The 25607-nt window shown below is 40.4% G+C and overlaps 1 protein-coding gene across 1 annotated transcript; it reads left to right on the top strand.

The window, feature by feature from the left end:
* Positions 1-942: 942 nt before the first annotated feature.
* LOC128470257 (uncharacterized) lies at positions 943-25247 on the top strand. The gene is made up of 12 exons (XM_053452115.1): positions 943-1027; positions 7136-7188; positions 9623-9757; positions 10225-10287; positions 12316-12394; positions 13348-13485; positions 14427-14485; positions 19303-19492; positions 20232-20375; positions 21724-21844; positions 22173-22285; positions 23944-25247. Exons 2-12 carry the CDS (start codon positions 7142-7144, stop codon positions 24031-24033), a joined length of 1179 nt encoding a protein of 392 aa, XP_053308090.1. The 5' UTR covers positions 943-1027; positions 7136-7141; the 3' UTR covers positions 24034-25247.
* Positions 25248-25607: the final 360 nt, after the last annotated feature.

Here is a 25607-nt window from a genome sequence, read left to right as displayed (position 1 = left end):
CATGAGGGAAGTGTAAACTAAGGGTAGAAAGGAATGAAGGCTGACAGCAAGCAGCAGGATATGTGATATTTTCCCGGCATGAATCATTCACCGCAGAGCACTAAGTTACATCAGCTTGGAGGGGAAGCGTTGACTTTTCTCTAGTGGGATGAGACGGCGCTAAAAAATATGAGCAGCTAATAGTATGAAGAATATTAACTAAGGTTTTACTTTTTTGTTATGGGGAGCTCTCATGGTGTCAAAACTATAAACCAAGATTGGGGTGCCACCGGAAATGCTGATTACAGTCCGTTAGGATGGGAGGCCTGCAAACCATTAGATAGCGGCCTGTGTATGGACGTGGGTTGAGCTACAACACAGGGCATAGGAGCAGAGGATATTTAGAGACCTACATTTTTCGTTTACCATATCACACGTTTTAAACTTTTATTTGGACAGTGTGATTGGCGGCTGACATGGAAGTTTCTTAAATAGGGGAGATACGTATGTGCAGACAGGTGGCGGTGCAGTTCACGGTTGTGGTGTGAAACAACGCAGGAGTAGTAGTGGGGTTGATACGGTATCTTATGGTCCATAGTGTGTCAGCATTGAAAAGTATCATCCTTGTTGGTTTCTTGGCTGTGCATGTGCAATGTATTCTTGTATTGTGTCTACATTTAGTTTTCTCTAGTTGAGGTTGGCTAAAGGGTGTGAGGGTCTGAAATACATGGGCACAAAATGTATATCTTAGGTGCTTGGGCACAATGAACACCTCGTTTAATTGCTGTAAGGATAGGGTTTTCTATGGTTTGAATGTAGCGTTTTTTGTATAGCACACTGAACAATTGTTCTATGAGGTTTAGCCAGGCTATTGAATTGCTACGTTTTTTGTTACACCGTTGAGACCAATTAAGGTTTAGCTCGATGTCTTTTGCATGGTATCCCTGTTGTCTCCCACTGCAGGTGCTGAAATAAAGTTGGTCACCTAGAGGTTTAGGTGGATGAGAAAAAAAGAACTTCCACTAATTAGCACCATCGTAAATCTTTGGTGAGTTATGTTTATATTTTTTACTGTTTCTTAAAAAATAAATAAAATATGCAAAAGTGCGTGAGCAGGTGGTCCAAGAGAAAAGCTCTGCCCCAAACCATGTTAAAGGCCAAAGTGGCATCTGTTTGGAGGAACATGCGTAGGATGAGTATGGAAACACAGTTTAATTATGCAGTGTTACATGTGTTAAATGTTGTAGTGATAACCGGTACAAGTGATATGTTAATTTATGCAAACATAAGGAAGACTGCGTCGATTTATGTTCTTTATTGATGGCAATGTGATGTGTGAAGTGTATTTTAGAACTGTAAAGTATGAATTATGTGGATTACATTAGGACTAATACAGATGCGAAGTAAGACACACAGGTTAAATCTTTGCTGGTCAGAAAAATTTGACTCGATAAATAGAAGATTCCTGAAAGCTTGTCATTACAAAATACTATTAGTCCAATAACAAAGGTTTTACAGGATTCTGCAGCATTCTGTTACTTTGCATCTGCGTTACTGGACTGTTATGGCCTAGGGATAATGTAAAGATAGGGGCATTAAGCCAAACACAGGGTTATTCCTTGTCTTCTGTCGTGTTTTATAGTACCTACACTTAGTATTAACATCATAAAGTATTTACTTGGTAGACGTGGGAGTCCTTTTTCAGGGTTGAGGGAACATCAAGGTGAATGCATGACTTAGTGTCTAATCAAAAGCTTTGAGAAGCCAGAGAATGGTGTCTTTTTGTAGTATTTTCAGAAAAGTCATATTAGAGACCTCAGTTATTGGAATCGCTCTAGTTTCATACTCTCTTCTACTCTTTCTACTCCTTTGAAGTAATAACTGGCTTCAGCGCAGCACAGAGAGGAAGAGCAAAGTCTTTCTCTCTGTCTGTGTAGACTTGTAAGTTCCACCTCCAGACAAGCCCTGGATACTAAGAGGAAGGGCTGCATGACTGGGCCTATTTTTAACTAGAAGCGTGCTGGCCAGGTTTTAAGGGTCATGTAAGGGACATCCTATGGGGTCCCATATCCTCTTAGGGGTGGGGTTTTTGGTGGCTATTTAGGGGACCCTTTTTCCCGCCACTGATCAGAAAATCTGTTAATCAGAGTGTCAAACCAAAGAATTTAAGACTTCTCTGTACCATCCATTTGCTACTTACCTTGCCATGTCTGATCAGGCCATGGAAAACATGCTGGCTGCCATCAGGGCTGCTGCGGTGGCCAATGGTGGCTCTTGGCTGCAAGTAAAATTTGCAGCGTTAGTTCCTGAGATGCCGTCCGGTCCTTCTACTTCTGCGGGGGCCCGCAGGAGTAGGCCCCCGTCCAGGCTTAGCCCGGAGGTTTCCAGGAGGCCTGCCAGACAGCCTCGTACTTCTGCTTCTCCTGGGGCTGCCAGGGCTCCGAATCTGGAAGGTTCACGCAGGAGGTCTTCGGCCGGCCGTAGCAAGAATGCCAGGAGGGCTCCTGCGATCCCCTGCCCGCCTGAACCCACAGCGGCTCCGGATTCAGACGACGATTCGTTGGACGCGGTACCACCTACCCCTCAGCGTCCCTCTGCTTCCGGACTTCTGCCTGCTCCCTCCGTTTCTCATTCCCGGCGTCCAGTATCCTCCGTGGTGGTTCCGGCTCCCGGCAGTTCTTCTCCCTTCAACATGGCGGCCGCCATGCCTCGGGTCTCACGTGTCAGGCAGAGGTCGTCGCGGGCTGTGACGTCAGCGGTGCGCCGGGGTGAGGACGACACGGGCGGCCATTTTGTTGGTGTCTCCCGGGATTTTACAGCCGTTTCACGCTCTCGTGGGCCCACGGAGCGTTTCCTGTGACTGGTGCGGCGGAGGATCTTCGGGATTCCGGTTTGTCTCCGGTTCTGTTTCCTGACGACAGTTCCGCTCCGGATGCCCTTGCTGCTGCAGAACATCTTGGATCGTCTGGATTGGCTCCCCTGCAACCTGGCAGTTCTGGTGAGCATATTCAGGATCCTGGTCCTATTGCACAACACCCTCCTACACTTAACTCTTTACCTTTGCCTTCTGTGGTTTTGGGTGCTCCTCCTGTTTCGGGCGCTGCGCTTCCTCCTTTGCCTCAGTTTTCCAATTCGCCTTTCTTGGATTTGTTTTCCGGGTTTCGGTCATTTTTGCAGCAATGTCCCCTTTTCAGGGGCTGCCGGGGGTGCTTCGGCAGCCGCGTCCCCGGCGGGTAACAAAAAAGGCTGTTGTTGGCAGTTCAACCAAGGCGTATGTCGCTGGGGCGCTTCTTGCAGATATAAACACGAGTGTTCTGTCTGTGGAGGTTCCCATGCGTCCGTTAAGTGCTTTAAAAAGGCTAAGTCCGCCTCAGCCACAAGTGCTGTTCCAAAAGGGGACAACCCCGGTGAGCGCTCACGCGATGCTACCGTGGCTTCAGCGTTATGAGGATGAGGCGGCTGCCGAATTGTTGTGGTTTGGTTTTACGGAAGGTTTCCGTATTCCGTGTCAGGTTCAACGGGGTTCGGTTGATGTTAAAAATTTGCAATCTGCGTTGGCCTTTCCAGTTGTGGTCTCTGAGAAATTACGGAAAGAGGTTGATTTAGGGAGGATAGCGGGTCCGTTTCAGTTTCCCCCATTCTCTGATTTAATTGTCTCTCCTTTGGGTGTTGTCCCCAAAAAAGAGGAGGGCAAGTTTCAGTTAATACACCACTTGTCCTATCCGAAAGGCGACGAACAATTCCGGCAGCGTATGGCTGTCCGGCGGAATATTCGTTGGGACCACAAGGATATTGCCTTGTGGCTCCGTGTTACAGCTCCAGTGATTGACAGGGAGTATTGCACGGTTTCCTACACGCCCTTCGATCGGGCTTTGCATTGGGTTCGTTCATATGGCGCTGGTACCCTGATGGCGAAGACTGACGTTGAGGCTGCTTTCCGGCTTCTTCCGGTTCATCCGGATAGTTTCAGGTTGTTGGGTTTTAAGTGGGACGGTCAGTTTTATGTGGACCGTTGTCTCCCCATGGGCTGCTCCATTTCTTGCTCATACTTTGAAACTTTCAGTTGCTTCCTGGAGTGGGTCATCAGGACGGAATCTGGGATTCCCTCCTTGATCCACTATTTGGATGATTTTTTATGCATTGGCCCTCCACACTCTTGGGTTTGTCAGGTTCTTTTACAGACTACGCAGCGTGTCATGGCTTCTTTTGGGGTCCCCTTGGCGCCTGAGAAGACTGAGGGTCCTTCGGAAGTTATCAAATTCCTGGGTATTGAGATCGACTCAAGAGACATGTGCTGCCGTCTCCCTTTAGACAAGGTTGTTGATTTGAGGTCTACGGTGCAGTCGGTTGTTTCGAGAAAGAAGGTCACCCTGAAGGAGTTGCAATCACTCCTTGGTAAGTTGAATTTCGCATGTCGGATCATTCCTATGGGTCGTGTTTTTTCTCGGCGTTTGTCATTAGCAACGGCTGGGGTACGTGCCCCCCACCATTTTATCAGGGTGACTGCTGATCATAGGGATGACCTTAAGGTGTGGGATGTTTTTCTTCGCGATTTTAATGGTCAAACATTGTGGTTGGATAGGGAGGTTTCTAACTCGGATCTGTGCCTGTGGACAGATGCGGCCGGTTCCTCTGGTTATGGTGCGTATTTCCAAGGGCACTGGAGTTTGGGGGCTTGGCCCCAAGGGTGGCATGACGAAGGGTTGACCAGGAACTTGACCTTTTTGGAGCTTTTCCCGATAGTGGTCTCTGTTTACATTTGGGGCGACTTGTTGCGTAACAAAAAGGTGCGTTTTTATTGCGACAATTTGAGTGTGGTTCAAGCCATCAACAATGTGACTGCGTCTTCTCCTCCGGTTGTTCGGTTGTTGCGTAATTTAGTTTTTCTTTGTTTACGGTTTAATTTATACGTTAGGGCTCACCATCTACCCGGTATTGAAAATGAAATTGCGGATTCTTTGTCTCGGTTTCAGCTGGAGCGCTTCGGGTTGCTGGCCCCCACGGCGGATCCGGAGGGCTTGGAATGCCCAGCGGAGCTTTGGGATTTGGGAGCGGTGGTGCGATGGCCCTAATTCGACGCTCCGTGGCTGATTCCACGTGGACCGCTTATTGTAGGATTTGGGAAGAATGGTCCGCTAAGTTGGCTGCTGCCGGCAACCCGGGGTCGGATGAGGAGAAGTTAGCTGTACTGCTCTGGTTCTTGGGCGACGCTTATTCGTCTGGGGTGTCCGTGGCGTGTATTGCTCGTAAGATGGCTGCCTTGGCGTTTTATTTTAAGCTTACGGGGTCCACTGACCTCACGAAATGTTTTCTAGTTCGACAGGCCTTGAAAGGTTACAAAAAGGGCTGCCTTCAGCGTGATACTCGTCGCCCTGTTACGATGGATTTGTTGGAGCGTTTATTTTCTGTTCTCCCTACAGTTTGCTCCTCTGCTTATGTAAGTACGCTTTTCCGGCTTAGTTTTACGCTTGCTTTTTTCGGGGCTTTTCGCATCTCTGAATTAGTTTCCCAGACATTGCCCCGGGGGATTGCGCTACTGCGATGTGTTTTTGTCTGCTGACGTCCTTTCCATTCGTATTTGTCATTCCAAAACGGACAGATGCGGTAAAGGTTTTATGGTACATTTGGCGCGTTTCGATGGCAGTGCTCTCTGCCCGCTGTTTTGCTTACAGAACTACTTGGCAATTAGGCCTCAAGGCGCTGGGCCGTTGCTGCTCCATGGGGATGGTTCTTGCCTTTCCCGTTTTCAATTTGTTGCCGTGTTTCGGCGCTGCCTGTCTGTTTTGTTTCTTCCTCCTCATGAGTATTGTTCTCATTCTTTTCGCATTGGGGCGGCGACGCAGGCTGCTAGATGGGGCCTGTATGATTCCGTTATCAAGAGAATCGGGCGTTGGGAATCCGCCCGCTTTAAATCTTATATTCGCCCTCTTTTGATATAAAAAAAAAATAAATAAATAAGATAAAACAAAACAATAAAAAAAAAAACAATAAAGAAAAGCAATAGATTACAACAAAAAAAAAAATAATACTCAAATAAAGCTATTGCTCGTTTCGTGGTTTTGCAAGGTGGGCTGGTTATTTCCCACCCGGATATTACGACCGACTCCCCGCCGTTTTTCCGGGACGATGGAGTTCACCTGAGTGATTTGGGAGCTGATCTGTGGTGTCTGGAGGTCACTTCGGGAATTGAGCGTGCCGTTGATTTATGGAGGAATCTCCGCGTTTAAGTCGGTCAAACGCGTAGATTTTGGAAGTATTTTGAGATAGGTATGCTGAATTTACGATTGGTTGTTATGCCAACATTCATGTTTAACTGGTTTTCTCCACGGGTTCAGTCCCTGGGGGAACTTTCGAAGGGTAGGGTGTTCCGACCCAACGGTCTCCGTTTGGAATTTGGCGGGATATCCCTACAAGATGTTGTTTGGTTATGGTTTTTTACATGTTATTAATGCATAACCTATCTCTTGTTTTATTAATATTTAATATATTTTCTTGAACTTGTCACAGTTAATAAAGCACTGTGGCCTTACACTTTTTCCAACGACCTCATGTCTCTTGTGTTTTTTATTTCATGTCGTTTCGCTGTATGTTAACATATATAGTGCCCGAGTCATGTGCACTGAGGTTGAAAACGTGGACATGCAAGCTTGTACTAATGGACGATTGTACAAAAAAATTGTACTGGGGTCCATTAAAAAATCTGTATAGTGTAAGTGTGTGTTAATGGAGATGCTGCATCTAGGGGTCAATTAGTGTGGGCTCACCCCATGAATTCATGATTCATGTAATGATGCACTTCCTTGACATTGTTTATATCCCGATAGGATTTAACCAAGAAATATTTAATACATACCATCAGCAATTCACCATAATAGCCTATAAAACATAAATATGTTGTTGAAAATGGCATTTATAGATCCTTCAAACAGTTGCACAATATCAAGCATATCACTTTATCTCATCACTGAAAGTGAAACTGCTCTCTTTGGCAGAGGCTACTAGAATTTGTTGCTTATCTGTACATTGTGTAGAATAAAATGTATTGCTGGCTTCATTTTTAATATATGCTAAACATTAAAAGACATGCATTGTTTCCTTAGAAAGAACTTGTGTACGACAATACAGAATAATTTGTATTATTGCATTATTGTTGTAGAGACCGATGGCAACAAGCAAAGCTCATGCAACATGGGCAGACCTTCAGGAAAGGTATCTCAGCTACGTGATTTTTATTACCATTATATAATTATTTGCATATACTAACAAAATGATTATTTTCTATGTCCATAACCAGAGACTTAACAGAATTTGCTTTTAGGCTCTGGAAGTAACCAGGCTTCTGGGCTGTTGTTGTGTCGGGGTGGGAGGTGTGGGGTTTGACCATACCCATTCCCATAGCCACCGTCAGCGCCACTAAGCTATTTATGTGTACGGCTCCACTAAGCTGTTTACGTGTACGGTACTGTTGTGTATAGTATGTATATAGTATATAGAGTATAGTATCATATAAAATGTTAGAGCCAGTGTGTGTCTGTCTATCTATCTATTATTCACACTAGCTTTGACACTAAACATGTATACACACATTCTGACTTGTACCTTGTATATATATATATATATATATATATATATCTGTATAAGTCAGTGTCTGTGTATATATGTATAGTGCTAGAGTCAATGTATGTGTTAGTGTATGTTGTTGGATAGTGTGTGCGTTTATATAACGTGTCAGTTTATGGTATTGGGTGCATGTTACTGTATGGCATTATTATGTTGTGTTAGACTGTGTATATTAATGTATGGTGTTTGCATGCCTGTGTATGAGTCTATGGTGTTAGTGTGTGTGTTACTGTAAGGTGTTTGTAAGTGTATAATATTAGCATATGTATGCCTGTTACTGTATGGTGTTAGAGTATGTTAATGCATGGTGGTAGCATAAGTGTGCGTGTGTATTTGGTGTTAGTGTGTGTACGTCTTGAGTTTGAGTCAGGATATTGGAGTGTTAAAGGTGAGCCTAGGCTTTTTGGTGGCTGAGAGAGGGAGAGGAGGACCAGGAGAAAGAAATTGTTTGAGTATATGGTGTTAGGGTTAGAGTGAGTTTGCATGTTAGTTTGTATACTAACATATACAGATACACTTTTCTGAACCCTTACAAGCAACCTCAAAACAAAACGATCCCGGTGCCAATCAATATGATATAACTGCCTCACTTTTAGCACTCTTAGCTCTAGAATTCATATTTCTAAATATGATCTTATATGCTGCCAGATTGCAGTATAAAATCAAACCTACTCATTAACAATATTAATCAACTGAATAAAGAGTTTACATTACAAATATGCAGCAGTAGACAACATATAGCACATGACATTCACATGAAGGCATCTGATATTATCATAACTGTTAATTGTTGTCCACCCTAAACTGGGAGCTGGTCGCAAGGGGTTAAATCTGTATGAATACATAGTTTAGGTTTTCTTTCTTCTTTACTTAATACGACTTTATTAAGAACAAAAACTACTTTATAAAATAATTTTGGCCAAATTGTCATATGCTGACACTACTTAATAATGTCCCGTTTATCCACTGCACAGCACTATTTTTTTCCCTTGGGAAAATAAATACCCAACAAACCTGAAGAGTTGTAAATTACACACTTAATTGAAATAATTTACATTCCATAGATATTAATCTTGGCAATAGTGCCCAATTACCTGATTGACAATTTTAATTACATAAATATGGAGAGAAAGGAACCAATTTGTAAATGGACAGAACAAATCAAGCGTAGCACTGTACTTAGGTTAAAATGTCATTTTGCACTGTAATATTTTACAAAAATGCCTGGTGTGATTAAATTAAACAACAAGAACAGCTCTGGAATTAAGAATGGATGAAGGGGCTACATGTGACGGCGCTTGGGATGGCCACTGAGCATAGGGAGCACTGCGTATAGGTTACTGGCCAGGCTTCCATTGAAGGGGCTGCCTCGCTTTATCTTAATAAGGTCAGATACATTGAATGTTTCAGGGTAGTTAGAGTTTGCTGGGTATTACGTTTAACAGCCCTGGAACCTTAAGATATGATATCGGATATAGAGTCATAGGTTCATCATAAGGAGTGTTTGGGCTCTAGAGTTTAGATCACAGCCCATGATTCAACATCAATAAGGGGCTGCCTCATTGGGCATGGAATGTCACTAGCGTAAATAGTGCCCAGGGTTCAGGTCAGTGTGGAGAGGGCAGAATGGGTTTGATTGAGGGAGGGGCTGTGGCAGGAATCATGGGAGGGGTATAAAAAGATAGAGCCTCACCTTTATTAATACTATTCCATGTAACATGGCCATACCTATGATGCTAAGTGTTAGGGGAAAGCTGATGATACAATGGGGGTTATTTATAAAGAGCAATTCAGGTGCAAGTTTTTAAAAGAGGTCATGTTGCCATAGCAACCTGGACCATGCCTGCTGATAGGACGATTCCTTTTAAAGCTTTCCCCCCAAGTTCTTTCTTCGTAGGTAAGCCCAAACATCCCTGGTAACCTATGAGAACATATCTTTAAGTGTTGTTTCGGACTTCCATATTTATTGTAATCGTAGACTTGTAAGCATTTAGAAACTAAACACATGTATTCGCTGTCTTAGTTTAAACCGCGTGCGGCAACAATATGGCCTGTTACCACGAGCAGGATGGGAAAGTCTCATTGAGATGACTGCGTATGAAAAAGCCATTTTGGCAAAACAGAGGGCTAAAAAAAAGACAAAACTACTCCTGCCAAGGTAAGGACAAAGACATATTTGTTACCTTTTACGGTTCTTTTTACATAGGCAGACATAATGCTTATCATAAATTCTATCCTACTGAATTTCATAATGTTCAGAAATAGGGAAACATTGTCAATATGTGCAATTATCATAAAGATATTTCTAACATACTTGCCATGGAACTTGACATGATTGTGTAGTTTAATATTTTTTTCCCAACATCTTTACAATAGATGGGGAAATATTTCATACTTACCAACATTTTCCTGGAACTCCAATGGAGTACCGCACTCCACCGCTTTATCCTCCAGTGCAGGGACTGACCTGGGCATTAAACATGCTTAGCTCCTGGCAGTCCTGGGAGGAAGGACTGTTACCAGGACTGTCCTGGATAATCGGCAGCTGTGGTTAGCATATGATTATATTTGACCTGCTGCTGTGAATATGTGATTCTATCAAAAATGTTCTTTTTTGTAATCCAGCATCTCAGATGATGACTCCAGTTCCACCATTCATACCAGAAGAGGGAGCAAGCAATATGACAGGTAAATTGCCCTTTTTCACACCAACGTTCCAAAAAGGACATTGCTGTTATTTATGTTTTCTGTGGTAAATATACATAATGGCATTTAATGGCACATACGGTACTTTAGTGTATTTCTTGACAGTTTGATATTTGGAGTCACACTAATTTAGCATTCTGCCCTAATGCTCAGAAAGATATTGATAGTGTGTTGATATGTTGGTGTGAAACATTGAACAGACTCCCTTTTTGTTATAGGGACACGTCAACCATGATATGCACTTTAATGCATATGATAGGTGTGTGATCCTGTTACATTTTTGTGTGCTCCATTTTGCAGACGCATATGTAGAGTCTGCAGATTCCCCTGAAATGCATTTGTCTCTTTCTCCACATCCCCAGCTAAATGCCATACAGGAAATGCTTTTGATTACTTCCTGATTGATTTATTTTCCTTTCTGGCATCCTTTAAAGGAGAAGTTAGGTGAGCCCTAGTCACCTTATTGAGTACAACATGGTGTTATGTTCACTAGCAGGTTACACTGACTTCAATGGCAATTACTCTCCCTGCCCGCTTTTATTCTTCTTGCATATACAGTTGTGCTCAAAAATTGGCATAGCCTGGCAGAAATTGTTAAAAGTTGGAGAGTTTGTTAGCTCTCACGTGGATGGACTGAGCAGGCTAAATACTGAGCCATATGGAGTAGAAAAGAACTGTCAAAACACCTGAGAACAAGGTAATGGAACTTCATAAAGATGGAAAAGGATATAAAAAACCAGTGCCAGTCGGTACTGTTAAATCACTTATCAAGAAGTGGGAAATTCTGGGATCTCTTGATACCAAGCCAAGGTCGGGTAGACCAATAAAGATTTCAGCCACAACTTCCAGAAGAATAGTTCAGGATACAAAGAAAAACCAACAGGTAACCTCCGGAGAAATCCAGGCTGCTCTGGAAAAAAGATTTGGAGTGACAAAACTAAAATAGAGCTTATGTTCACAACTGGCAGAAAATTTGCATTCTTCCGCACGAAGGCCATGCATTGGACGCTCTTGGAATTTTAGTACAACAATGACCCTAAGCACAAGGCCAAGTTGACCCTCCAATGGTTACAGCAGAATAAGTTGAAGGTTCTGGAGTGGCCATCACAGTCTCCTGACCTTAATATCATCGAGCCACTCTGGGGAGATCTCAAACGTGCAGTTCATGCAAGACGATCAAAGACTTTGCATGGCCTGGAGGCATCTTGCCATGACAAATGGGCAGCTAGACCACTTGCAAGAATTTGAGGCCTCATCGACAACTATTACAAAAATTGCATGCTGTTATTGATGCTAAAGGGGGCAATACACAGTATTAAGAACTAAGGGTATGCAGATGTTTAAACAGGGGTCATTTAATTTTATTCTTTGTTGCCATATTTTGTTTTATGATTGTGCTATTCTGTTATAACCTACAGCTGAATATGAATCCCACAAGAAATAAAATAAATGTGTTTTGCCTGCTCTCTCATGTTTTCTTTAAAAATGGTATATATATTAATTCTCCAAGGGTATACAAACTTTTGATCACAACTCTATAGGCTCAACTGCATAATTCTGGGACATGACGCATTCCTATATCTGGATTTATGGGACAGCTCATTTGATTAGGGATTGTCCAGGACAATCCACAACATGTCACTCTACTCTGGGAATAGTCAGCGTTAGACCTGCAGGGGGAATCTATGGCTAGGCCACTGGGTACCTGGATGCTTGCCGATCAATAGCAACTAAAATGCTGTATTGGTAATACCTTACAAATCAGCCACCACCAGTACCAATATATTTGTACCATGGTATACTGGTGCAAATTAAATTAAATTAAAAACCTCAAAATCATTTATCAATGTATTCACTGTACTGAACTAAAAGAGATCTGCCATGCACAATTAGAAACATTAACCAAGCACAATGAACCTGTATATAGGTTGTGTTAATATGTTTTTAACACACACAATGTCTGCTTGGAAGTGTCTTTTAATACCATTTCCGTTGCTATGTATTAACCAGGTCTGAAAAACACCACGATATCTACAAAACCCATTCTGTAAAGAAAACCGAACAGCGTGGAAAGGCAAAGACAAAACTGGTAATTTCTGATTTTCTACAATGAATTTTCATCTTCTATTTTAAACCTGGTGCATTCATTTTTTCTAAGGAGGCAAACTGTTGACATCGATTGACGTTCTCATCTGTCACGCATATTTTTAGGAAAACTGTTTAAAAAAGAAATCATTTTTTAAGTGTATTTTTAGAAATTTCGAGACAGCAGGGCATCATTTCATATCTTAGAACGATGGTGCATCTTGTGTAAAACTGGTTTACATTACATGGATTAACAGTGTTTTGCCAAGCTTTGATTATTTCTGTATTTAGGTTCGTTTAGATTGATTCTAGAAATAGGGAAAAGAAAAAATGTCGGTGCGCTAAGCTAGTCTCAGGCTCAAATAATACAAATGTGTAATATGTAATTATGTTTACATATTTGTTGCCAACTTTATTAGGGTAAGAAGCGCAGACAGTTTTTGATTCTAGAAATAGTTTATAAGTCCTTTATCATAATATTTTTGTAAAACTACCAACATTCTTCATTGGGTAGAAGGACACCGCATCAAAGCAAGTACATAAAATCGCACTTTATTTGAGGTGTTGAGTTGCAGACAGAATAAGGGAGACATTTTTGGTAATGCAATAGCAGCTATATGACGTGGACTAATGTTTAATGTTTGCCTCCTTCGTTTTTGGGAAACAAATTTCATATCGTGACCATTCAGTTCAGATGAAATTCCAAGGCTTTTCTATTGTAGAAACCAAATGTGATGCAATATTGTTTTCTCTCCCTTTCTCCCGCGAGGGAAAGTCTGCTAAACCAGACACATTTCTAACAAATATCCTGAGATTTCACGTTTTATTCATTGGGGTTTCCGCCACAAAATCTGAATGCACGAGTCTGATGTACAGTCTCAGATACTCTGCTCTACTAACATCAATAAGGAAAGTATTGAACTAGAACAGCAGTCGTATATTTTTTCTTTTTTATAGGAAAATGGAGTATTTAAATATTACACAGAAAACCATCTTTTTGCCGTGGATTTTGTAAACTCCTTTGTGTCGGAGATGTTACTCAGTGAGATTATCCCAGATGTGTTAATTGAGGCCCTGGCTGAGACCACCACAAAGGTAGGAACCAAACAGTGCGTACGACAAACCTATTCCGTTACCTATATAATTACGCTGATGTGTATGAGGAAGCCGTCATAATGTTTATTTATTTACTATCGTCGTCACGCTGTATACAGGAATTGGAACGAAAGGGTCGTGGTCATTAACTGGGCAAATATTTAATCAAATCAATAAAAGAAGAACTTGGAAAATGGGGAACTGTTAAATGCTGTAAAATATTTTAAATGAAATACCTTATTATCTTAATATAGTACTATATGTAATGTAGTGGAGTGCCAAGTTTTTATTATGTGTAGAAGGTCATACATCCTACATAAGACCTTATCTTGTTAAATATACCGAGCCTCGCAGACAAGCCTTCCTTGCTTATAATGCCTTCGTTGATTGCCCGGTGGAAGCAGACGGTGAAGCAGGTGGGAGCAAAAATCAATGCTGGGATGTACTGGTAGGTGCTGGGAGGTACTGGGAGGTGCTGGGAGGTACTGGGATGTACTTCTAGTGCTACAGGGAAAAGGTGCATAGACCACCAGTTTGGATAATGTTGGAGCTGTGATATTAACTGACCTTAAATTCTATGTTTCGATAAAGAGCATCAAACAAGGTGATCCTGCACGGGGTTGGGGGGGGGGTCTCGTAATGTATGAGCCTGATTTAGTGAACAGAACTGTAAAACATACCATTTGAGAAGAGCGACAGATATGATTTGAATTACCAATCCACACTTGGTTGATTGATTACAGTGCTGTCTGAGACATGCAATTGAACAGAGATTGGCGCTACAGCCAATCAGTACCCATTCAATACCCAAAAACATGTCATTTTCAAGAGAAACACAAACAATAACATGTAATTACAAGAAATGGGACATTAACTTTTTTTTTTTTTTTTTTTACTAACGAAGGTATTCGAAGATTATTTATCTGTACTGTATTTTACAGATATGGCTGCAATCAAAGAAATCAAATAAAAAAACAAGGTCAAGGGAAGAAAGAACTAAGTGAGTATTGGAAAATTTTAGGCACTACATTAAAATTTGTTAAAATTATATTATTTTTAAGGCTATAAATTCAGAAGTGATTTGCCTTTCCTCTGATATCCTAAAGGTTTGTTTTATTTAAAATAAGTGTAGATGCAATATCTGTTTATTCATTCTATGATGTAATATTAATGCTGGTGATTTACTAATTGTTATGTGTGTTTGAGTTGTATTAATTGTATATTTTCCCAGTATCGCTTTTCAGGGAAACAATCATAGTTACATTTCTAAACTTTTATGATTGTATGTACCACGAGGAAACATTGCAAGCTTTTACGTTTGTCTATTCTCCAGCGGCAACTACGGCAGAAGTACGCGAGATCATTCATTTTGAGGGCGCAATTTTCAACGTTCCTTTATCTCAATTCACTTTCCGTGCAGACCTGGTGGGATATAATTTTAAGTTACAATCGTAAACAAAAATCACTGCCTAACAGTTTCACATGTGCATTATTATCTAAGTAAATGTGTTTTCATAATAGTTGTTTTTTTTATAGTTAAATGGTATACAGTTGTCAACAATAGATTATCACAAAATACTTATAGCTTGAAGGAGAAAAGAAAGAGAAGATGTTAAAGGGATTTAACAAAGTACAGGAAAGGAGAAGAAATTCTAGAACATGAGGTCATAATCTAAAACTTGAGCGTCCGGGGTTTAGATGTAATAAAAGGAGGTATTACATTACTGAGAGGGTAGTAGATAAATGGATCCATCTCTCAACAGAGAGGGAATTTTAACAGCTTCCTGAATCTTTTACACATAATAGAAACCAGGGTATCAAGGCCAGTCCTTGACTAAATTAAGCCACTTTTACACCCCAAACACAAACAAGCATTTTTTGATACATGGAGAATACCAGTGTAGGGATAGATCTTTTTTTGCCTTTCCCCATTCACCACTACGAGGACCAAGACAAATTCTTCTTTTTGTCCAGGCACCTTAAGCAGCTGCCGGCACTAAGACACGTAAAATGCAGCATATAATTCATATATATTTGACTGACAATCTTAATTAATTTTGTTGCTATTTTTTTTTACAATAACAGCAACATGTTGTGGCATGAGTTGATGAATGAGTACAAACCAGTGTTTGAACATTTCATTCGTATACTTCAGTTTTTAAAATTATTACTGCAATATATTCCTTCATGACCTTTAATGTGGCATTTGGTCCATGAATTGCAAAAAAAAAACTGATGTATAACAATCCCATTGCATTTACGATGCAATATTTGTCTTCTGTTACATTAACGACCTTGGCATATTCAGCTAAATATATACGGTTTGATTTATGGACATTAGCAAGCAACTTTTTAGTAAAAATCAGTAATACATGCAAATAAATGTAAGAGAAAAAATATATAAATATGATATTTAGCCCAGACTATAAAAACATGCAATACGTGTACGGCTTTCCATTTCACAAAACATATTAAGATATGTTCCACCACTTTCTCGACCTTTTCTTTCTTCTTTCCCTTCTCTTTTCTCTTCCCCTGTGTTTAAAGGTTATAAAATACGGTGTGCTGTTTGTTCTCTTCAATAGGAAACTATAAGTGTATTTTGTAAAATGTTGTACATAATGTGTTTTGATCAAGCTCATTCACTGAAATAAGGAAACATAAACATGACGATATATATATATATATATATATATCATTACTTTCTGCCGCCGCAAGTATCTTAATTTATTGATCCGAAGAAGTAAAATAAAAATAGCGCTTTAATACAATTCCCCGTTGTTCTTCATGTGCTAAATAATTTCCTCTATACTCCAAACGCAATCAGGTTTTCCCTGAATCAATACACCACCGCCGCTTAATTTAATTGTTCTAACGGCATTTGTCCACCTTGCTTAAAACACTTTGGAGTTGAACGTATCGAGCCGTTGTGTCAGTGTAACTTCATTTGGTAGTGAATTATTAACTTCCCTTTGTTTAGATATAAAAGTATTCCAAGCTTAGTATAAAATATCCTTCTCTGTAAATGCAAACCTACGGGGCACTTTAGTGTTCTGGTTTCCCATTTTACCAAGGATGTTACAGCCCTGCCAGTTGTGATCAGTTAACTTTACCAACAGAAGGTGGTGTTTGCTTATGTTTTAATGTTGATTGGAATTTCAGAAGGGTTATTGAAGAATGTCTCTTTTATTCAGTCTCTTTTATTCAAGAGAGCGGGTTGTGGGTTGGGTATTGAATCAGGTACCATTCCTTTTCTCTCTGTTCTTTCTTTCTTTCTTTTCCCCACAGCACACAGCAGTATTCAGCACCAGCCACACATCCCCTTCAGCCACTCATCCCTTAACGCTTCCCACCCTGCACACAACCGTATGCAACGGCCCTTTATTCCAATATCATTCTTCATAGTGTGAGCTGGCTACAGGTGAGTAGCCGCTCTGGGTCTTGGAGTAAGTGTGCTCCTCCAAGGAAAAGTCCCCTAGATGAACCCTTACAACTTATGAACCATTACCAGTAATGGCACAACACACCAGTCAATGAACAAGTAACCATTCATTGGGGGGGAAACATACTTTTTTAAGGACACAAGTTAAGGGGTAAGCCCACAAGACATGAATCAGTTCCTTTTGTTATCTATGGCCAATAGGCTGTTGAACGTGAATGATCCTTCAAAGTGGCCAATAGATTTGAACCTGAGGAAGGGGAAACATGAGCCCGAACAAAAAAGATGGCTACTATTTGTCATCAGGTAGGCACCAGAGAGAATTACAGGAGTACAGGGGTGGCTGCTGGGGCAAGAGGCACAACAACAGGGCATTATAACATTAAGTAACTGTAATAATTATAGAAAAAAAAACAAAAGAACAGGAACATGTTCATTCTCTCTCTGCAGCCTCTACCCTTCTGTCTTTTACTGTTGACAGTGCTGGTGAAAATGTATAGGTGAAACTTAAATGTGACATGCGTGCAAATTTTAATAGACAAAAATTCCTGCAATGTCTACTGTATATTGTTAGATTTTGCTAAATTACACAGTTACAGGTTTGCTTATTTCAAGGAAAAAATAAAAAGATATTAAAGTCAATCTATAATGGTTAACACAAATAAAGCCAACTGTACGGGAAGACTCTGGATCACGTAGAGCCAAGCACAAAGAGCCAGGACAAAAACTCAAAGTGCACGAATAGTTAAACATCGACAAGTCCTAAAGCATTGTACATGTTTCAAACATCAATATCAAAGAAAACACAAGAAATACTTGTGGTTTAAAGACACACTGTAGAGAAAGTAAGACCCAGACAAAAGGGAACATATCCCACCGTGGCCAGGTACAATGGGAACACACTGGGTGGCATAAGTTGCTAAAATTGTAGAAATAAACATAACAATGCAACATGCACAGCATGAAAACAATTATGTTGTAAGTGTCAAAAGCAGGGTCATTTTACCTTGAATGTGCAGAACTGAAAAACAGAGACAAAGAAAAAAATCAAACCTGAGTTCAGGCAGAGTGCATGGAGGAAAACAAAAGTACGATCGGCACGCGGAAATGTTCACTTGTGAATTTACGAATGACAGTTGCATCAAAGATGGAAATGATTAAAAATACAAAGAAATTATGGAAAAATAACAGACGAAACATTTAAGAGTTTGTAAATTTCACAAACATGAAAGTTCATGGCAACCACTGCAAATCAGATATGGTTATGAAGGACTAAAGTGTATATAAGGGTGGGTGCCTGCATATTTATTATCACTCGCGCAGTAGATCATGTTCTTCAATAGGAAACGCATGGCAGGATGCACCCACATCATTTTATTGGCAATTAGGCTTTAAAGTTCCAAGGGCAATCTTAATCCCCAGTGTAGGCCTGGTCATCGGAGGTTGTAGATTAACAGCATGTCCTTTGATTAGATCAGATGATGATATGCAGGGTTAAAAATATTACCATTTCAACTATTGAAATAGCCAATTCCTGACATGCCTGACTCAATGAGCATCACTCGTTTTGCTTTAACTACAACTACCCAGAGATGGGATTATTAATGTCGTATACGATTGCTCAAAAAGCTGCTTTTCATATAATTCCCAGCTCAGTCTAATTTTCTGCAAATTCTTAAAACTGAGCGTGTATGATTTGCCAATAATAAGAAACCGGATTGTGTTGTGTTGTAATGCACAAAGTATTGACACCATAATAATTTAAAGGAGAAAAGGAATAGCCAATACCCTAGTTTACATTATCGATCCTGATTAAGGTCTTGCTGTTATCGCCGTGACTACTTCAATTTCACGTCACAGTTGTATTTTGGGTTATGTATGAATTCCTTTACTAAACTCTTTGCATGGCTGCCCTTACTATTCTACAGTCTTCATAAGGATGCTGATTTGTGATTGCATGGGTTTTTGTTAGAATATAGAATAACATTTTTGTTAACAGCAGACTTTAGTTCTGGTTTGCGGTTGATTGAACATCCACTTTTCTTTTGGTCTACCATGAAGTTCTTTTACGACTTAAATATATACAACAGAAAATTCTTGTTTGTACATTTGCAGTCATGATAATTTAGCCCAGTGGTGCCCAGGACCTCACTGGTTATCATGCTGTCTACCTAGGAACTTTAAATAAAATATACATGCAACATGGAGCTAGAGGTGTTTTATTTGTAACCAACAGTCTAGAACCTTTGTTCGGTCCAAGAAACTATCATAATGTTTGGTTTTTTTAGAGATTGGGTGAAACTTAACTTACTTTTTTGGAACATACAGTATTTAAACATTTATTTCTTATTCACATATTATCTTTCCTTGTCAAATAGTTCCATTCATGAGTCATGCTCATTGTCGATCTTGAAGGAATTGGTGGCTGAAGTTGTGGGTGATCTATCTACTCATGTAGTCAGAAGCACAATTAAGGAGTTTGTGGATGATCACCTGCTAAGGACTGCTGTTTATGATTTTATGGATGAAATTTGTTACAATATAATACAAACAGAAACACCATTACTGGTAAGTAGTGCTGGCTCCTTTAGATGTACGTACTTGGCCTGTGGCCGATATATGGGATTATGAACTTCTCTTTCAGAGGAGCTTTATATGTGTAGTATGTTTGATTAGGTTGAACATAATGTATGCTTTTGGCCAATAAAATATATTGGACTATAAAATATAATTTCAGTTAACATGGCTTGCCTTTGGTACAAGCAGTTCCTAAATTCACTATTGTATATTTCTATTGGCAGAATACAGTTTTCCATACTGTTCTTGAGTTCTCTTGCATATTAGGTTAACCACATAATACTTGCATAAGCAAAATAAGGCATAACGTTGATTTATTAATAAGGGGCAGCTTCAATGGGCAGCTTTAATGGGTCAAGAACATTAAGAAGGGATATCATTATAGACAGGCAGCTGGTGGAGTTTCTAATTGTGTCACCTATGTGTCTAATACTTGGTTCATTAAGGTTGTGCGGGCAGACAACAAACAATAAAATATTCACACGAAGAATCATAGAAGCATGAATTTATGTGATGTTTAGAACCCTTATCATGAACCATTTTGTTCACTCTACTACAAATACAGCTTTTCTGTTTCCAGTACATATACCCTCCTCTGCCTCATCTCATGGTCATATTTAAAGGAATCCCTCTTCCTCTAATCGTCATTTCTTATTAATTTACAGACTTCCTAGTTTTTTCAATTTTATATGTCATGCTGGAATAGATATTTTGCATGTATTTGTTTTAGGTAAAAGAAATAAAAGATGAAATGCATATAGATGGAATGCTGCAATACCTAATAGACAGTGTGATTGAGAAAGAAGTGAAAGATATCATCAGCACCGTCTTCAATGAATATGAAGCCCAGCTATCTGAATTGCAGCACAATCAGGTGAACAATTAATAGTGTAAAATGAGCGGCTATTCTGTCTCCACCTTCTAGTGTTCATGCAACATAGCATTTTGGTTTATTCACTAAGCTATGGGTTGTAGTGGGATTTCTAATGACCCACAGCTCTGGTCAAGATGGATGTAATAGAATGTCCTAATAGGTATGATGGTTACAGTTTAGGAGGTATGATGTCAAGATGAGGGATATCTCTGTATGAATGCATGTGGTTGGGCCTTTTAAGCATATCTGTGTATGCATGCATGCATGGCCATAATGTCTTTGTGTGTCTTTACGTATATACCGTATTGGCTCGGATATAGGCCGCCCCCGTATATAGGCCGCACCCTAAAAGTTTGGTGCTTTTTTAAAGAAAAAGTTTTTTTCTTTAAAAAAGCACCAAAAAAAACATGCTGCCACTGCCCCCCCTGAGATATGCTGCCACTGTCCTCCCTCCCCGAGATATGCTACCACTGTCCTCCCTCCCCGAGATATGCTACCACTGTCCTCCCTCCCCGGGATATGCTACCACTGTCCTCCCCTCCCCCCCGAAATATGCTGCCACTGTCCTCCTCTGCCCCCCCCCCGACTTACCGGAGCAGACTCCCGGGTGTCTTGCGGGGCCGGCAGGGGACATCTACGGATGTGCCGGCACCGGAAGTTGTATACGCGTATTGCGTAGATGTCCCCCGCCGGCCCCGCAAGACACCTGGGAGTCTGCTCCGGTAAGTCCGGGGGGGGCTTAGACAACCTCCCGTGCCGGCATTCCCCCCCCCGTGGGAAGTGCTGGCAGGGGAGGCTGTCTGAGCGTATCGGGGAGTAGGATGCAGGTCCCCTGCACCGCTGCGGGGGATCTGTATCCTAACCCCGCTGCCTGCCCGGCGCCCGGGACTGCATGTCCCGGGCGTCGGGCGCTAGACCCCGAATATAGGCCGCACCCCCACTTTAAAGACTTAAAGTGGGGGAAAAAAGTGCGGCCTATATTCGAGCCAATACGGTAAATAAGAACAAAAGTGGTATCTCTGCTTCTATGGCATATGCAAAGATCTAGTTATGTGCACACATTCTAAAGCATATATATTGTGGATTCTGTCACACTATATGGCCATATGTTGCTCAGCCCGCATTACGTCAAAGTACCTCAATTTTGGTGAGTTCCATCTAATTTTTCATGGCTATATTGCTTACTAAAGGACTGCATTTTCAACTACTGAGAGACTCAAGCAATTTAAAGGCTTCTCTAAACAGCATTAATGAGGTTCCAGTGTTGCCCCAGCTGATCTTGGTCCACCCCGCATCTGACCTCTGACAGATATTCTATTTCTCTATTGTAATACTGTCTCCATTTCAGATTTCAAGAAGTGCAGGTAAATACTTGATCGACGTGTTTTTCCTGGAGCATTTAATTGAAATGACTAGAACACAGGAAGTGAGTGGATTTGGAAAAGATTCCTCATTGATTCTGTTGGACAGTAAGTACATCACTGATGATACTAAAGCCTCTGGTTTTATCTTCAGTGACGACGTGCAATGCAAGCTTTACCAATTGGAGTTTATATGGGATAAATATTTAGTATTAACCTAACTTTAGAAAAAGAATGGTTACGGATATATTGATGTAGTTATTGTGTAGTATGCATTTAGTTCATGAATACTCATTGGTATAAGAAGAATACCTACGCTTACACATACATTGCTTATGAGAAATTGTACAAAGTATTTGTAGACACTAGAAACTGACTATTAGCCCAGGACCTGCAGTAAACATTTTTATATAACTCTATTTTTTTTTCCTTTCAGGTATCATGCTAGATACTCTCATAAGTCAACATCTACAGATTCAACATGGACAACAATCTACTCTAGAAAACCACCCTGTGATGGTCCTGCATCAAAAAGCTTTTAGCAAAGTGGTATGTCTTTAATAAAAAAAAAAACGGTAAAATGTGAATAACTGCCATGATGCTTGAAATTGCCTTTATCTGTTATAAAGCAGATCTGTTGACTTTGGCTCCTGTTTGTATAGCTGTCTGTGGATGTGGAAAATTGTTGTGGCCATTCCCTTAATCGGTACTATATTCAGTGACTTATTTAGGCCTACGCTGACCAGGCCCAGGCCTACAGTGGCAGGTCCAGGGGGGCAGCAGTCCCCCCGCCTAAAAATCCTTTTCGGCGATCAGGCCCCTGGTGTGGTGCTGCTGAATGGCCTAATCTCCCTAGTCAGCCCATTTCCTCCATGGTCACAGCCGCCATACTATGCTTTAAAAGTCACAGAGCCCCAGGATATGACTTCATATCGTGCCACTCCACAAAGAGAATGTGGCCGAGGGGGCGGTGGCTGGGGGTACTGCCGTGGGACAGGCCTAGGGCAGCACCCAGGATAAGCACATCTCTGACTATATTGCTTTCCTTCATAGGGTCATAGGATTTGGTGTTTTTTTCCTAATGGGAGGGTAAGTTAGCATAGAAAAGATTTTTTGTTCTGGTTGCACTAGTATCTCTCTTTAGGGGTGCTGTCAGCTTGGGGGAGACAGTGCTACCTTGGGCAAGGGATGTGGCTTGCCTCATATCACTTCAACTCCTTAACGACCTTTGACAGTCCTGAACCGTCATTAAATTAAAAACAGCGTTGCTGTAATGCCTCGATGTCGAGGCATTCAGTAACGCAGAGGTCGGCATCAGGGGCCATGTCTGGCCCCTCCCCCGGACGTCAACATCTGCCATACGCTGTATGGCGGTGGACACCCTGTTTTAAAAGAGTTTAGGAAGCGATCAACTATCACCTCCTAAACTTCAATGGTGTCGCTGAAATGCCTCGATAGCGAGGCATTCAACGACACCAAACACCCACCCCAGGACGCGTAGTGACCACTCCGGGGAGTGGTCACATCCGCTACTGCGAGTGAGTTCGCTACTCGCAATATGGCGGTGCCCTTTAAAAACAACAATGAAGTTGAAAAGAGTCCTCAGGAGAGTCTCTCCAGACCCTCCTGAGAATCTGGCTCTACTTGCAAGTTGAATACAGGTACTGCATTCAACCATGCAAGTCAATGGAGCCCAGCTTTCTAATCACAATGTGATTAGTAAAATATTCAAAAAAATAATTAAAAAATTTTTTTTTTAAAAAATGTGCTAACATTTAAAAATAATTATGCAGTGATGTCACCAGAGGAACCATCCAGTACCAGCAAAATGTAAAAAAAACCTAAAAAGTCCATAAAATAATAAAATAACTAAAATAAAAAATAAAAAGTTTATTAAAACTTAGAAAAATTAGAGCTTTATCTTCTCAAAAAACTCAACATAGAAAGAGTTAAAATAAAAGCATTTCAAATACCCAAGGGGTGTCTAATTTAATAAAAAATTAATGGTTTGATAGGGTAAATAGGCCAGGCTCAAAGATAAGGCATAGGCAAAGACTGACCAAAATGGAGAAAAAAAGTGCACTTCCCAGAGGTACTTGGGCTGTCATATCAAGCCAGGTTAATTTACATTTATTTTTAAAACTACCATAGCTGTATGTATAACAGTATATAAATAACCAAAAAATAATGATTTTTTTTTTCTTTAGGCTCTAGAAGTTATGTTGACAGAACTGAATCTGATGTTAGATGAAGATATGGAAGATATTTTTGAATATGAGAGAGACTTGGAGCTGTGAGGTGTTACGTGAAATCGTAGAGAGACGGATAGATACCAATGTGGCAAATCATATATATCACAGATATTTGCAATACCTTAATTAGACTCTCAAAATATTTGACTATGCACTCAGTGATATATTTCAGTGTATTCTAAGCTCACATGGTCATCCATGCTACAACATAACAACTGGACTGGATTCCTCACTGGATAACCTGGACACAAAATTTGACTGCAAATAGGAACTATTAGGCCAATCTAGTCAGCCTGTTTTTCTTGATATATGACTCAGGTCTTAATTATTCTTTGAGGGTAGCTTTATGCCATGCATGTTTAAATTCTAAACAGGCATTGATTACCCTCAAGCAACTTGAGGGTTGATTACTGTGCAAACAGCTTGTTTTTAAACTTGCTTTAACTTGGCTCTCATGCAGTCCAGTGTATGTAAGCTGTGTGTGATTGGAAATCTGAGTTGGCTTTAGTGGATTTGTGAGCTGGATTTAATAATATGAGTTTGCTAGTCCCAACTCCCATGCCATTGCAGCTTGTTAAACACACCTGCCTGATGCATTTTGGAAATATTGCAAATTCCATGTGAGCACCAAAATATGTGCAATTAACATAAACAACACAAGGGGGAGCCCTAATACTAGAATTATAAATACTGGAGCTTCAACACACTGGAAACTCTTTGGTTAGTAAAAACCAGGCTGTTCCTGTGAGTGCACACAACATTACATTATATTACGTTTATTTATAAAGCGCCGGCAGATTACGCAGCGCTGTTACAGTCGGTAGAACAATTTAGAAACACATACAATAACAAACTGGTGCAAAGGAGAAGAGGTTCATTACATTGTAAAACAAATGTTAATGGTGTAAGTACTCCTCGTAAAATGTTTAAGGGATTGTTTTGTAACATTTATTGACGTATTTAATATACAATGCTAAATTCTTGACAATAAATCTGTTTTAACACAAACAGAGAAACATGCCGGTTACACCGAGGAATTTGTTTTCTCTTGAGTTTAAGTATGTGTGGTAGATCTGCCCCATCTCAGCTACATTTATGTGTGCAGGTGTACAAAGGGAGCACAGAAAAGATTCAGTCAGGGCGTAAAGCACTTAGCACGGTAGCTACGGTATATGTAGTAATGCAAATAAAATGCATAACATATAAGAATATTGCCTATTAACTATGTTGTATGCATCTTTGTGTCAGCAGCTATTGTAAAAAAATAAAAAAAAAAGCGTACAAAACTAAAACTAATAACTGTGATAATATATGTATTTGTGACATGCGTTCAAAATATCCCCTGTATAATGTCTATGCAGTCATAATATGATATCATATCATAATATGGCATCCATACTGCGTTCTGTTCTCTTCCAGTTATAAGGTTAAAGACATGTTTTTCTCTAAATAAAACTCTGAACTTAAAGGAACAAGAATTATATAATGTGCACCATAATAATCTGCACCAAAATGTTACAAAAAAAATAAATAAATGAAAAACAGGCCTGTGACAAGGTGGGGGTCAAATGTTAGGGGCTCTTTAATGCCCCTTGGTTCTTATAAGTCCTCGTTCACGC

This window comes from Spea bombifrons, chromosome 12 (assembly GCF_027358695.1).
Source record: "Spea bombifrons isolate aSpeBom1 chromosome 12, aSpeBom1.2.pri, whole genome shotgun sequence".
NCBI lineage: Eukaryota > Metazoa > Chordata > Amphibia > Anura > Pelobatidae > Spea > Spea bombifrons.
Note: the sequence above shows the minus strand (reverse complement) of the source record. Positions and strands in the feature narration are given on the sequence as shown.